Source organism: Hyla sarda, unplaced genomic scaffold, assembly GCF_029499605.1.
Source record: "Hyla sarda isolate aHylSar1 unplaced genomic scaffold, aHylSar1.hap1 scaffold_958, whole genome shotgun sequence".
Classification (NCBI taxonomy): domain Eukaryota; kingdom Metazoa; phylum Chordata; class Amphibia; order Anura; family Hylidae; genus Hyla; species Hyla sarda.
In genome coordinates this window covers 14,724-32,701 of record NW_026610988.1, presented here as the reverse complement: position 1 = coordinate 32,701, position 17,978 = coordinate 14,724, and the positions used below count along the sequence as shown (strand labels likewise).

The 17,978-nt window shown below is 46.1% G+C and overlaps 1 protein-coding gene and 1 long non-coding RNA gene across 2 annotated transcripts in view; both read right to left on the bottom strand.

Moving 5' to 3' along the window:
• The window catches only part of LOC130350978 (harmonin-like), a 52,803-nt gene that overhangs the window by 22,073 nt on the left and 12,752 nt on the right, over positions 1-17,978 (bottom strand). The window contains exons 5-8 of the mRNA XM_056554903.1: positions 8,028-8,468; positions 5,595-5,651; positions 4,020-4,139; positions 122-184 (exon numbers count right to left, since the gene is read on the bottom strand). Of these exons, the coding sequence (XP_056410878.1) occupies positions 122-184; positions 4,020-4,139; positions 5,595-5,651; positions 8,028-8,468 (681 nt within the window). The remainder of the gene's footprint in view (positions 1-121; positions 185-4,019; positions 4,140-5,594; positions 5,652-8,027; positions 8,469-17,978) is intronic.
• On the bottom strand, positions 2,211-3,755 carry LOC130350979 (uncharacterized). Its single transcript, XR_008887764.1, has 2 exons — positions 3,170-3,755; positions 2,211-2,971 (listed from the first exon to the last, which is right to left on the bottom strand). It is a non-coding gene; the product is annotated as an uncharacterized LOC130350979 (long non-coding RNA).

Here is a 17,978-nt window from a genome sequence, read left to right as displayed (position 1 = left end):
TCCCAGTATCCACAGGATACAGGGGTGAAGGGTCCCAGCACCCAAACCCAGAGGATACAGGGGTGAGGGTCACAGCACCCAGAGGATACAGGGGTGAAGGGTCACAGCACCCAGAGGTTACTTGTCTCTTGTTGGATCGGAAGGATGAGTTGTAGACGACCATTCGCTTCAGCATCTCTTGTGGCTGCAGAACAGAAACATTATCAGAGACTATTAAAGAGTATTACAGCACTGCTAACCCTAGATTACTGAGTGGGAGGAGTCTGTAGTTAGCTGACCCTGGGTTATTGGGGGAAAGGAGACTGGAGTCAGTGTGGAGGGAGAGGGGGGGGGGGGGGGGAAGTATTCACCTCCTTGAGTCAGTACTTGGTAGACCCTCTCCCTACCATTCCAGCTGGTCTTTCTAGATAGAAATGTTTCTCTGTTCTTGGTAGAAGAGCAGACGCTCAGATTGGATGGAGACGTCTGTGATCAGGTGTCTTCAGGTCTTCTATAGACGTCTGTGATCAGGTATCTTCATGTCTTCTATAGACATCTGTGATCAGGTATCTTCATGTCTTCTATAGACGTCTGTGATCAGGTATCTTCATGTCTTCTATAGACGTCTGTGATCAGGTATCTTCATGTCTTCTATAGATGTCTGTGATCAGGTGTCTTCATGTCTTCTATAGACATCTGTGATCAGGTATCTTCATGTCTTCTATAGACATCTGTGATCAGGTATCTTCATGTCTTCTATAGATGTCTGTGATCAGGTATCTTCATGTCTTCTATAGACATCTGATCAGGTGTCTTCATGTCTTCTATAGACGTCTGTGATCAGGTATCTTCATGTCTTCTATAGACGTCTGTGATCAGGTGTCTTCATGTCTTCTATAGACGTCTGTGATCAGGTGTCTTCATGTTTTCTATAGACGTCTGTGATCAGGTATCTTCATGTCTTCTATAGATGTCTGTGATCAGGTGTCTTCATGTCTTCTATAGACGTCTGTGATCAGGTATCTTCATGTCTTCTATAGACGTCTGTGATCAGGTATCTACATGTCTTCTATAGACGTCTGTGATCAGGTGTCTTCATGTCTTCTATAGACGTCTGTGATCAGGTATCTTCATGTCTTCTATAGACGTCTGTGATCAGGTGTCTTCATGTTTTCTATAGACGTCTGTGATCAGGTATCTTCATGTCTTCTGTAGACGTCTGTGATCAGGTGTCTTCATGTCTTCTATAGACGTCTGTGATCAGGTGTCTTCATGTCTTCTATAGACGTCTGTGATCAGGTATCTTCATGTCTTCTATAGACGTCTGTGATCAGGTGTCTTCATGTCTTCTATAGATGTCTGTGATCAGGTGTCTTCATGTTTTCTATAGACGTCTGTGATCAGGTGTCTTCATGTCTTCTATAGACATCTGATCAGATCTTCAGGTCTTCTATAGACGTCTGTGATCAGGTGTCTTCATGTCTTCTATAGACGTCTGTGATCAGGTGTCTTCATGTCTTCTATAGACGTCTGTGATCAGGTATCTTCATGTCTTCTATAGACGTCTGTGATCAGGTATCTTCATGTCTTCAATAGACGTCTGATCAGGTGTCTTCATGTCTTCTATAGACGTCTGTGATCAGGTATCTTCATGTCTTCTATAGACGTCTGTGATCAGGTATCTACTATAGATGTCTGTGATCAGGTATCTTCATGTCTTCTATAGACGTCTGTGATCAGGTATCTTCATGTCTTCTATAGACGTCTGTGATCAGGTATCTTCATGTCTTCTATAGACGTCTGTGATCAGGTATCTACTATAGATGTCTGTGATCAGGTATCTTCATGTCTTCTATAGACGTCTGTGATCAGGTATCTTCATGTCTTCTATAGACGTCTGTGATCAGGTGTCTTCATGTCTTCTATAGACGTCTGTGATCAGGTGTCTTCATGGCTTCTATAGACGTCTGTGATCAGGTATCTTCATGTCTTCTATAGACCTCTGTCATCAGGTATCTTCATGTCTTCTATAGACGTCTGTGATCAGGTGTCTTCATGTCTTCTATAGAAGTCTGTGATCAGGTGTCTTCATGTCTTCTATAGAAGTCTGTGATCAGGTGTCTTCATGTCTTCTATAGAAGTCTGTGATCAGGTATCTTCATGTCTTCTATAGATGTCTGTGATCAGGTATCTTCATGTCTTCTATAGAAGTCTGTGATCAGGTGTCTTCATGGCTTCTATAGATGTCTGATCAGGTGTCTTCATGTCTTCTATAGAAGTCTGTGATCAGGTGTCTTCATGTCTTCTATAGAAGTCTGTGATCAGGTGTCTTCATGTCTTCTATAGAAGTCTGTGATCAGGTGTCTTCATGGCTTCTATAGACGTCTGATCAGGTATCTTCATGGCTTCTATAGATTCTCTGGACTATGACATTTTAGGACATACAATACTTTGAAATAATCCGTTCTATTATAGTGCTGTGTTTAGGGTAATTGTCCTCCTGACTGATGAAGCTTTGGCCCAGGCATCAGATGTTCTTCAGGGATTGTCCTGGTTTTGGCTCCATCTTTCCCGCAGTTTTGACCACATGGATTGTCCGGATTCCTTGTGGTCACGTCTTCTGTTCACTCTTCCATATGGATCTCAGCTGCTGATTTTCAGCTCCTTCAGTCACCCCGGGCCTCTTAGTGGCTCCAATGATAATGTTCTCCTTGCCCATTTTGTCAGTTTGGTTGAACAGCCTTGTCCTGGTAGGTTTGTTGTTGCAGTATATTTTTTCCATTACCTGATGATGGATTTTACAGGGCTCTGTGAGATGTTTAGAGCTTAAAGATATTTTGTACATAATTTACCCATGACCTGTTTAGTGAGCTCCTTGGTCTTTATCCTTGACCGGTTTGGTGAGCTCCTTGGTCTATCCCTGACCGGTTTGGTGAGCTCCTTGGTCTTTATCCCTAACCGGTTTGATAGCTTCTTGGTCTTTATCCCTGACCTGTTTGGTGAGCTCCTTGGTCTTTATCCCTGACCAGTTTGGTGAGCTCCTTGGTCTTTATCCCTGACCTGTTTGGTGAGCTTTCATCTTTATCCCTAACATGTTTGGTGAGCTTGTCTTTATCCCTGACCTGTTTGGTGAGCTCCTTGGTCTTTATCCCTGACCTGTTTGGTGAGCTCCTTGGTCTTTATCCCTGACCTGTTTGGTGAGCTCTTTCATCTTTATCCCTAACATGTTTGGTGAGCTTGTCTTTATCCCTGACCTGTTTGGTGAGCTCCTTGGTCTTCATGCTGCTGTTTGTTCAGTAATGCTCTGTAACAAACTCTGAGGCCTTCACAGAACCGGGGGTTTTTGTACTGAGATTACATAGCAGACAGATAGAGCCTATTTACTGATCATATGACTTGTGAAGGTGATACGTGGCACCGGATTTTTGTAAGGTGTCTCAGTAAAGGGTAAACACATCTGCACTCAATAAATGTGAAATACATGTAATATTCCCCCCTTCTATATAATGGACTATTCTGTGTTGGTTCAATACATAAAATCCAAATAAAATAAATGTAACTCAGTGGATATACCAGAACACAATGTAGAAAAGACCAAGGGGGTGAATACTTATGGAAGGCGCTGTAGTACTAGTATTTAGGGGTATATGGGACACGCTGCCGGGGCTGTTATATGCTGCAGATCTCCTATATAGAGACCCCTGCCATCCCCATTCCACCTGTGTCTATGGAGACCCCTGCCTTTTCCACCCCACTTGTGTCTATGGAGACCCCCAACTGTGTCTATGGAGACCCCCACCCTCCCCCACCTGTGTCTATGGAAATCGAAGACTCCCACCCCCACTTGTGTCTTTAGAGAGCCCCCCCATCTGCCCCCCCCCTGCTTTTCCTGTATGATCATCGGTGGCGGCCCCTGGTGTTTATTTTCAGTTCGCAGATTTGCACCAAGAGGATTGTATCTACAAAACCGGATGGGAGATGGCTCCGCCTCCTGCACTCCATTAATGAGGATACCTGTCCCATGTGCTGCAGGGACTCACCAGAGGCTCCGCCTTCACAGCCGGTCTGAGGATGAAGTTGGCGTCAGGAGGTAACATGACAGGTTTGGAGGGGATGGGCACGGCCGGCCGGCGCTGGGTGGGAGGACTCGGAGCCATCTGCTGTGGTCCAGACAGCAACAAAGAAAAAAGGTGTGAACTCTCCCAGAGAGACCACCCCACAAATGGGAGCCCCCCACAACATGGCCACCATCCCACACACACACTGCAAACCAAAGACCCCACAAACCGAAAATTCTAACTACATGGCCAATCGCCTTCCACAAACTGGAGCCCCCAACATGGCCAAAGGTCCCCCACAACATGGCTGCCTGCCCCCACACACACACCACAAACCAGAGCCCCCCCCCACAACATGGCTGCCTGCCCCCACACACTGCAAACCAGAGCCCCCCACCACATGGCTGCCTGCCCCCACACACACCACAAACCAGAGTGCCCCCCCACAACATGGCTGCCTGCCCCCTCACACTGCAAACCAGAGCCCCCCACAACATGGCTGCCTGCCCCCTCACACTGCAAACCAGAGCCCCCCACCACATGGCTGCCTGCCCCCACACACACCACAAACCATAGCCCCCCCCCACATCATGGCTGTCTGCCCCCCCACACTGCAAACCAGAGCCCCCCCCCCACAACATGGCTGCCTGCCCCCACACACACACCACAAACCAGAGTGCCCCCCCACAACATGGCTGCCTGCCCCCTCACACTGCAAACCAGAGCCCCCCCACAACATGGCTGCCTGCCCCCACACACACCACAAACCATAGCCCCCCCCCACATCATGGCTGTCTGCCCCCCCACACTGCAAACCAGAGCCCCCCCCCCACATCATGGCTGCCTGCCCCCCCACACTGCAAACCAGAGCCCCCCCACAACATGGCTGCCTACCCCCACACACTGCAAACCAGAGCCCCCCCCCCACAACATGGCTGCCTGCCCCCACACACACCACAAACCAGAGCCCCCCACAACATGGCTGCCTGCCCCCTGACAATGCGAACCAGAGCCCCCCCCCCCCCCATAACATGGCTACCTGCCCCCCCCCACACTGCAAACCAGAGCCCCCCCCCACATCATGGCTGCCTGCCCCCCCACACTGCAAACCAGAGCCCCCCCCCCCACAACATGGCTGCCTGCCCCCCCCACACTGCAAACTAGAGCCCCCCCACAACATGGCTGCCTGCCCCCTCACAATGGAAACCAGAGCCCCCCCCACAACATGGCTGCCTGCCCCCCCACACTGCAAACCAGAGCCCCCCCCACAACATGGCTGCCTGCCCCCCCACACTGCAAACCAGAGCCCCCCCCCCCCACAACATGGCTGCCTGCCCCCCCCACACTGCAAACCAGAGCCCCCCCACAACATGGCTGCCTGCCCCCACACAATGCAAACCAGAGCCCCCCCCCCATAACATGGCCGCCTGCCCCCCCACACTGGAAACCAGAGCCCCCCCCCACAACATGGCTGCCTGCCCCCACACACTGCAAACCAGAGCCCCTCCACATCATGGCTGCCCTCCCCCCACAACATGGCTGCCTGCCCCCACATACCAGAGGATTGCTAGAGGAGGAGGAGATCTTACTGACATTTGACGGGTTTCTGACGACCTGCGGAGATACACAAATCAGCAGAACGTAACACACACATCCCTGCACCACACACTTGTGACACACACACACACCCAAACACCCCCCTCACGTGACACCCCCCCCCTCACGTGACACACACACACACACCCACCCCTCACGTGACACACACACACACACACACACCCCTACGTGACACACACCCCTCATGTGACACACAAACACGCACCCCTCACGTGACACACACACACACACACCCCTCACGTGACACACAAACACACCCCTCACGTGACACACAAACACGCACCCCTCACGTGACACACAAACACGCACCCCTCACGTGACACACACACACGCACCCCCACGTGACACACACACACGCACCCCCACGTGACACACACACACACGCACGCACCCCTCATGTGACACACACACCCCCCTCACGTGACACACACACACACACACCCCTCACGTGACACACCAACACCCCCCTCACGTGACACACACACACACCCCTCACGTGACACACACACACACCCCTCACGTGACACACACACACACCCAAACACCCCCCTCACGTGACACACACCCACCCCTCACGTGACACCCCCCCCTCACGTGACACACACACACACACACACACCCACCCCTACGTGACACACACCCCTCACGTGACACACACACACACACACACCCCCTCACATGACACATACACACACCCCTCACGTGACACACACACCCCCCTCACGTGACACACACACACACACACGTGACACACCCCCCTCACGTGACACACACACACGACACACACACCCCCCCCTCACGTGACACACACACACACACCCCCCCCTCACGTGACACACACACACACACACCCCTCACGTGACACACAAACACACCCCTCACGTGACACACAAACACGCACCCCTCACGTGACACACACACACCCCTCACGTGACACACACACACACACACCCCCCTCACGTGACACACACACACACACCCCCTTCACGTGACACACACACACACACCCCTCACGTGACACACACACACCCCCCCCTTTCACGTGACACACACAAACACACACACCCCTCACGTGACACACACACACACCCCCCTTTCACGTGACACACACACACCCCCCCTTTCACGTGACACACACACACACCCCCCCCCTTTCACGTGACACACACACAAACACACACACCCTTCACGTGACACACACTCCTCACTCTTCACGAGACACACACACTCCTCACTCTTCACGTGACACACACACTCCTCACTCTTCACGTGACACACACACCCTTCACGTGACACACACACACACACACCCTTCACGTGACGCACACACTCCTCACACGACACACACACACTCCTCACACTCTTCACGTGACACACACATTCCTCACACTCTTCACGTGACACACACATTCCTCACACTCTTCACGTGACACACACATTCCTCACACTCTTCACGTGACACACACATTCCTCACACTCTTCACGTGACACACACACTCCTCACACTCTTCACGTGACACACACACTCCTCACACTCTTCACGTGACACACACACTCCTCACACACTTCACGTGACACACACACACACTCCTCACGTGACACACACACTCCTCACGTGACACACACACTCCTCACGTGACACACACACTCCTCACACTCTTCACGTGACACACACACACACACTCCTCACACACTTCACGTGACACACACATTCCTCACACTCTTCACGTGACACACACACCCCTCACACTCTTCACGTGACACACACACCCCTCACACTCTTCACGTGACACACACACCCCTCACACTCTTCACGTGACACACACACCCCTCACACTCTTCACGTGACACACACACCCCTCACACTCTTCACGTGACACACACACCCCTCACACTCTTCACGTGACACACACACCCCTCACACTCTTCACGTGACACACACACCCCTCACACTCTTCACGTGACACACACACCCCTCACACTCTTCACGTGACACACACACCCCTCACACTCTTCACGTGACACACACACTCCTCACGTGACACACACATTCCTCACACTCCTCACGTGACACACACATTCCTCACACTCTTCACGTGACACACACACATTCCTCACACTCTTCACGTGACACACACACCCCTCACACTCTTCACGTGACACACACACCCCTCACACTCTTCACGTGACACACACACCCCTCACACTCTTCACGTGACACACACACATTCCTCACACTTTTGGGAAATTTTTCTCTCCAGAGTCCACACACGACTGCCCTGTCATTAACGCTTTGTTACTACTGATGGCCTTGCTACGTCCTGATCGGCTCTTCTGCCCCCCCCCCCCCCATCCTGTACACGCAGCACTGACCTTGGGGCTGGGGGGATAAGCCGGTTCGGGGTTGGAGGACCTGAGCGCTCTTCTTCCTCTGTAGTTTCTTAGCTCATCAGAGAAGGGCGGTGGTGGGCGAGGAGATGGCGGTGGCACTGGAGGCGGAGCTGCAGGAGAGGGCAGATGCATCCATGTTGGCTGAATAGGAGACGCCCTGGAGGGGAGGGTGGGCGCGGGCGGAGCGCTCCTTCTCATCATGGTGATATTGGGGGAGGCAGTCTGGTGCGGGGGGGAGGCAGACAGGTGCATGGAGGACTGCGGAGGAGGGGGGGCAGGACGCTTTACAAGGCGACCACTGTTCTCCACATCATCCAGGTCCGTGGTGTGAAGCTGCAGGCCGCCAACAAATCTGCGTACCGTGCCGGAACCTGGAGCCACCGGAGGAGGAGAAGCAGAAGGGCGAACCCCGGCCCCCGACCCCTGTCAGAGCAACACGCATTATATAAGATATGGGAGGTACATATATGTACATGTACATATACATATATATATACACACACACACTACACCGAACCTATATACATTATATACCTACATATATACTACACCGAGCCTATATACATTATATACTACACCGAGCCTATATACATTATACACCTACATATATACTACACCGAGCCTATATACATTATATACTACACCGAGCCTATATACATTATACACCTACATATATACTACACCTAGCCTATATACATTACATACTACACCGAGCCTATATACATTATACACCTACATATATACTACACCGAGCCTATATACATTATACACCTACATATAAACTACACCGAGCCTATATACATTATATACCTACATATATACTACACCGAGCATATATACATTATATACTACACCGAGCCTATATACATTATACACCTACATATATACTACACCTAGCCTATATACATTACATACTACACCGAGCCTATATACATTATACACCTACATATATACTACACTGAGCCTATATACATTATACACCTACATATATACTACACCTAGCCTATATACATTACATACTACACCGAGCCTATATACATTATATACTACACCGAGTCTATATACATTATACACCTACATATATACTACACCGAGCCTATATACATTATACACCTACATATAAACTACACCGAGCCTATATACATTATATACCTACATATATACTACACCGAGCATATATACATTATATACTACACCGAGCCTATATACATTATACACCTACATATATACTACACCGAGCCTATATACATTATATACCTACATATATACTACACCGAGCCTATATACATTATATACCTACATATATATTACACCGAGCCTATATACATTATATACTACACCGAGCCTATATACATTATATACTACACCAGGCCTATATACATTATATACCTACATATATACTACACCAGGCCTATATACATTATATACCTACATATATACTGCACCAGGCCTATATACATTCTACACCTACATATATACTACACCGAGCCTATATACATTATACACCTACATATATACTACACCGAGCCTATATACATTATTTACTACACCGAGTCTATATACATTATACACCTACATATATACTTCACCGAGCCTATATACATTATATACTAAACTGAGCCTATATACATTATACACCTACATATATACTACACCGAGCCTATATACATTATATACCTACATATATACTACACCGAGCCTATATACATTATATACTACACCGAGCCTATATACATTATACACCTACATATATACTACACCGAGCCTATATACATTATATACTACTCCGAGTCTATATACATTATACACCTATATATATACTACACCGAGCCTATATACATTATATACCTACATATATACTACACCGAGCCTATATACATTATATACTACACCGAGTCTATATACATTATACACCTACATATATACTACACCGAGCCTATATACATTATACACCTACATATATACTACACCGAGCCTATATACATTATATACCTACATATATATTACACCGAGCCTATATACATTATATACTACACCGAGCCTATATACATTATATACTACACCAGGCCTATATACATTATATACTACACCGAGCCTATATACATTATATACCTACATATATACTCCACCGAGCCTATATACATTATATACTACACCGAGTCTATATACATTATACACCTACATATATACTACACCGAGCCTATATACATTATATACTACACCGAGTCTATATACATTATACACCTACATATATACTACACCGAGCCTATATACATTATACACCTACATATAAACTACACCGAGCCTATATACATTATATACCTACATATATACTCCACCGAGCCTATATACATTATATACCTACATATATACTACACCGAGCCTATATACATTATATACCTACATATATACTACACCGAGCCTATATACATCATATACTACACCGAGCCTCTATATATATTATATACCTACATATATACTACACCGAGCCTATATACATTATATACTACACCGAGCCTATATACATTATACACCTACATATATACTACACCAAGCCTATATACATTATATACTACACCGAGTCTATATACATTATACACCTACATATATACTACACCAGGCCTATATACATTATATACCTACATATATACTACACCGAGCCTATATACATTATATACTACACCGAGCCTATATACATTATACACCTACATATATACTACACCAGGCCTATATACATTATATACCTACATATATACTACACCGAGCATATATACATTATATACTACACCGAGCCTATATACATTATACACCTACATATATACTACACCGAGCCTATATACATTATATACCTACATATATACTACACCGAGCATATATACATTATACACCTACATATATACTACACCGAGCCTATATACATTATACACCTGCATATATACTACACCGAGCCTATATACATTATATACTACACCGAGCCTATATACATTATACACCTACATATATACTACCCCGAGCCTATATACATTATACACCTACATATATACTACACTGAGCCTATATACATTATATACTACACCGAGCCTATATACATTATATACCTACATATATACTACACCGAGCCTATATACATTATATACTAAACCGAGCCTATATACATTATACACCTACATATATACTACACCGAGCCTATATACATTATATACCTACATATATACTACACCGAGCCTATATACATTATATACTACACCGAGCCTATATACATTATACACCTACATATATACTACACCGAGCCTATATACATTATATACCTACATATATACTACACCGAGCCTATATACATTATATACTACACCGAGCCTATATACATTATATACTACACCGAGTCTATATACATTATACACCTACATATATACAACACCGAGCCTATATACATTATATACTACACCGAGCCTATATACATTATATACTAAACCGAGCCTATATACATTATACACCTACATATATACTACACCGAGCCTATATACATTATATACCTACATATATACTACACCAAGCCTATATACATTATATACTACACCGAGCCTATATACATTATATACTACACCGAGCCTATATACATTATATACCTACATATAAACTACACCGAGCCTATATACATTATATACTACACCAAGCCTATATACATTACATACTACACCGAGCCTATATACATTATATACTACACTGAGCCTATATACATTATATACCTACATATAAACTACACCGAGCCTATATACATTACATACTACACCGAGCCTATATACATTATATACTACACCGAGTCTATATACATTATACACCTACATATATACTACACCGAGCCTATATACATTATACACTACACTGAGCCTATATACATTATACACCTACATATATACTACACCGAGCCTATATACATTATATACTACACCGAGCCTATATACATTATATACTACACTGAGCCTATATACATTATACACCTACATATATACTACACCGAGCCTATATACATTATATACTACACCGAGCCTATATACATTATATACTACACTGAGCCTATATATATACACATTATACACCTTCGTATATCCTACACCGAGCCTATATACATTATATACTACAGCAGGCCTATATACATTATATACCTACATATATACTACACCAGGCCTATATACATTATATACCTACATATATACTACACCAGGCCTATATACATTCTACACCTACATATATACTACACCGAGCCTATATACATTATACACCTACATATATATTACACCGAGCCTATATACATTATATACTACACCGAGCCTATATACATTATACACCTACATATATACTACACCGAGCCTATATACATTATATACTACACCGAGCCTATATACATTATATACTACACCGAGCCTATATACATTATATACTACACCGAGCCTATATATATTATATACCTACATATATACTACACCGAGCCTATATACATTATATACTACACCGATCCTATACATATTTTACACCTACATATACACTACACCGAGCCTCAGAAGAAAGAGGAGTCCAGCGTCCAGAAACTCGGAGGAAAATATTTATTCACCAGATGGTCATGACAGGAACACAGGGTACAGTGACGCGTTTCGGCTTTACAACGAAGCCTTAGTCATACACTATGACACGTGTATGACTAAGGCTTCGTTGTAAAGCCGAAACGCGTCACTGTACCCTGTGTTCCTGTCATGACCATCTGGTGAATAAATATTTTCCTCCGAGTTTCTGGACGCTGGACTCCTCTTTCTTCTGCTGTTCTATTGGGCGAGGTCCGCGCTCTGTCCGTGCGCACCTGGGGTGAGCTGAAGCATTGCTGTTTCTCTATACTACACCGAGCCTATATACATTATTTACTACACCGGGCCTATATACACTATACACCTACATATATACTACACCGAGCCTATATACATTATATACCTACATATATACTACACCGAGCCTATATACATTATATACCTACATATATACTACACCGAGCCTATATACATTATACACCTACATATATACTACACCGAGCCTATATACATTATATACTACACAGAGCCTATATACATTATACACCTACATATATACTACACCAAGCCTATATACATTATATACTACACCGGGCCTATATACATTATACACCTACATATATACTACACCTAGCCTATATACATTATATACTACACCGAGCATATATATATTATACACCTACATATATACTACACCGAGCCTATATACATTATACACCTACATATATAACTACACCGAGCCCATATACATTATATACCTACATATATACTACACCGAGCCATATACATTATATACCTACATATATACCACACCGAGCCTATATACATTATACACCTACATAAATACCACACCGAGCCCATATACATTATATACCTACATATATACTACACCGAGCCTCTATACATTATATACTACACCGAGCCTATATACATTATATACTACACCGAGCCTATATATATTATATACTACACCGAGCCTATATACATTATACACCTACATATATACTACACCGAGCCTATAAACATTATTCACCTACATATATACTACTCAGAGCCTATATACATTATATACTACACCGAGCCTATATACATTATATACTACACCGAGCCTATATACATTATATACTACACCGAGCCTATATACATTATACACTACACCGAGCCTATATACATTATACACCTACATATATACTACACCGAGCCTATATACATTATACACCTACATATATACTACACCGAGCTCACATCTCCTACCCCAGCAGTAATTACATTCAGGGCTCACATCTCCTCCCTCAGCAGTAATTACATTCAGAGTTCACATCTCCTCCCCCAGCAGTAATTACATTCAGGGCTCACATCTCCTCCCTCAGCAGTAATTACATTCAGCGCCCACATCTCCTCCCCCAGCAGTAATTACATTCAGGGCTCACATCTCATCCCCAGCAGTAATTCTATTCAGGGCTCACATCTCCTCCCCCAGCAGTAATTCTATTCAGGGCTCACATCTCCTCCCCCAGCAGTAATTACATTCAGGGCTCACATCTCATCCCCCAGCAGTAATTACATTCAGGGCTCACATCTCATCCCACAGCAGTAATTACATTCAGGGCTCACATCTCCTCCCCCAGCAGTAATTACATTCAGGGCTCACATCTCATCCCCAGCAGTAATTACATTCAGCGCTCACATCTCCTCCCCAGCAGTAATTACATTCAGGGCTCACATCTCCTCCCCAGCAGTAATTACATTCAGGGCTCACATCTCCTCCCCAGCAGTAATTACATTCAGGGCTCACATCTCATCCCCAGCAGTAATTACATTCAGGGCTCACATCTCCTCCCCAGCAGTAATTACATTCAGGGCTCACATCTCCTCCCCAGCAGTAATTACATTCAGGGCTCACATCTCCTCCCCCAGCAGTAATTACATTCAGGGCTCACATCTCATCCCGCAGCAGTAATTACATTCAGGGCTCACATCTCCTCCCCCAGCAGTAATTACATTCAGGGCTCACATCTCCTCCCCCAGCAGTAATTACATTCAGCGCCCACATCTCCTCCCCCAGCAGTAATTACATTCAGCGCCCACATCTCCTCCCCCAGCAGTAATTACATTCAGGGCTCACATCTCATCCCGCAGCAGTAATTACATTCAGGGCTCACATCTCATCCCGCAGCAGTAATTACATTCAGGGCTCACATCTCATCCCGCAGCAGTAATTACATTCAGGGCTCACATCTCCTCCCCCAGCAGTAATTCTATTCAGGGCTCACATCTCCTCCCCCAGCAGTAATTCTATTCAGGGCTCACATCTCCTCCCCCAGCAGTAATTCTATTCAGGGCTCACATCTCCTCCCCCAGCAGTAATTCTATTCAGGGCTCACATCTCCTCCCCCAGCAGTAATTACATTCAGGGCTCACATCTCCTCCCCCAGCAGTAATTACATTCAGGGCTCACATCTCCTCCCCCAGCAGTAATTACATTCAGGGCTCACATCTCCTCCCCCAGCAGTAATTACATTCAGGGCTCACATCTCCTCCCCCAGCAGTAATTACATTCAGGGCTCACATCTCCTCCCGCAGCAGTAATTACATTCAGGGCTCACATCTCATCCCGCAGCAGTAATTACATTCAGGGCTCACATCTCATCCCCAGCAGTAATTACATTCAGGGCTCACATCTCCTCCCCCAGCAGTAATTACATTCAGGGCTCACATCTCCTCCCCCAGCAGTAATTACATTCAGGGCTCACATCTCCTCCCCCAGCAGTAATTACATTCAGGGCTCACATCTCCTCCCCCAGCAGTAATTACATTCAGGGCTCACATCTCCTCCCCCAGCAGTAATTACATTCAGGGCTCACATCTCCTCCCCCAGCAGTAATTACATTCAGCGCACACATCTCCTCCCCCAGCAGTAATTACATTCAGCGCCCACATCTCCTCCCCCAGCAGTAATTACATTCAGGGCTCACATCTCCTCCCCCCAGCAGTAATTACATTCAGGGCTCACATCTCCTCCCCCAGCAGTAATTACATTCAGGGCTCACATCTCCTCCCCCAGCAGTAATTACATTCAGGGCTCACATCTCCTCCCCCAGCAGTAATTACATTCAGGGCTCACATCTCCTCCCCCAGCAGTAATCACATTCAGAGTTCACATCTTCTGCCCCAGCAGTAATCACATTCAGCGCTCACATCTCCTCCCCCAGCAGTAATCCCATTCAGCGCTCACATCTCCTCCCCCAGCAGTAATTACATTCAGGGCTCACATAGGAATTACATTCAGGGCCCACATATCCTCCCCAGCAGTAATTACATTCAGGGCTCACATCTCCTCCCCCAGCAGTAATTACATTCAGGGCTCACATCTCCTCCCCCAGCAGTAATTACATTCAGGGCTCACATCTCCTCCCCCAGCAGTAATTACATTCAGGGCTCACATCTCCTCCCCCAGCAGTAATTACATTCAGGGCTCACATCTCATCCCCAGCAGTAATTACATTCAGCGCCCACATCTCCTCCCCCAGCAGTAATTACATTCAGCGCACACGTCTCCTCCCCCAGCAGTAATTACATTCAGCGCCCATATCTCCTCCCCCAGCAGTAATTACATTCAGCGCACACATCTCCTCCCCCAGCAGTAATTACATTCAGCGCCCACATCTCCTCCCCCAGCAGTAATTACATTCAGGGCTCACATCTCCTCCCCCAGCAGTAATTACATTCAGGGCTCACATCTCCTCCCCCAGCAGTAATCACATTCAGAGTTCACATCTTCTGCCCCAGCAGTAATTACATTCAGCGCTCACATCTCCTCCCCCAGCAATAATTACATTCAGGGCTCACATCTCATCCCCCAGCAGTAATTACATTCAGGGCTCACATCTCATCCCCAGCAGTAATTACATTCAGCGCCCACATCTCCTCCCCCAGCAGTAATTACATTCAGCGCCCACATCTCCTCCCCCAGCAGTAATCCCATTCAGCGCTCACATCTCCTCCCCCAGCAGTAATTACATTCAGGGCTCACATCTCATCCCCCAGCAGTAATTACATTCAGGGCCCACATATCCTCCCCAGCAGTAATTACATTCAGGGCTCACATATCCTCCCCAGCAGTAATTACATTCAGGGCTCACATCTCCTCCCCCAGCAGTAATTACATTCAGGGCTCACATCTCATCCCCCAGCAGTAATTACATTCAGCGCCCACATCTCCTCCTCCAGCAGTAATTACATTCAGGGCTCACATCTCCTCCCCCAGCAGTAATTACATTCAGGGCTCACATCTCCTCCCCCAGCAGTAATCACATTCAGGGTTCACATCTTCTGCCCCAGCAGTAATTACATTCAGCGCTCACATCTCCTCCCCCAGCAGTAATCCCATTCAGCGCTCACATCTCCTCCCCCAGCAGTAATTACATTCAGGGCTCACATCTCATCCCCCAGCAGTAATTACATTCAGGGCCCACATATCCTCCCCAGCAGTAATTACATTCAGGGCTCACATCTCCTCCCCCAGCAGTAATTACATTCAGGGCTCACATCTCATCCCCCAGCAGTAATTACATTCAGCGCCCACATCTCCTCCTCCAGCAGTAATCACATTCAGCGCTCACATCTCATCCCCCAGCAGTAATTACATTCAGGGCTCACATCTCCTCCCAGCAGTAATTACATTCAGCGCTCACATCTCCTCCCCAGCAGTAATTACATTCAGGGCCCACATCTCCTCCCCCAGCAGTAATTACATTCAGTGCTCACAACTTATCCCCAGCAGTAATTACATTCAGGGCTCACATCTCCTCCCCAGCAGTAATTACATTCAGGGCTCACATCTCCTCCCCCAGCAATAATTACATTCAGGGCTCACATCTCCTCCCCCAGCAGTAATTACATTCAGGGCTCACATCTCCTCCCCAGCAGTAATTACATTCAGAGGCCCACATCTCCTCCCCAGCAGTAATTACATTCAAGGCTCACATCTCCTCCCCCAGCAGTAATCACATTCAGGGCTCACATCTCATCCCCCAGCAGTAATTACATTCAGGGCTCACATCTCATCCCCCAGCAGTAATTACATTCAGGGCTCACATCTCATTCCCAGCAGTAATTACATTCAGGGTTCACATCTCCTCCCCCAGCAGTAATTACATTCAGGGCTCACATCTCATCCCCAGCAGTAATTACATTCAGGGTTCACATCTCCTCCCCCAGCAGTAATTACATTCAGGGCTCACATCTCCTCCCCAGCAGTAATTACATTCAGGGCTCACATCTCCTCCCCAGCAGTAATTACATTCAGGGCTCACATCTCCTCCCCCAGCAGTAATTACATTCAGGGCTCACATCT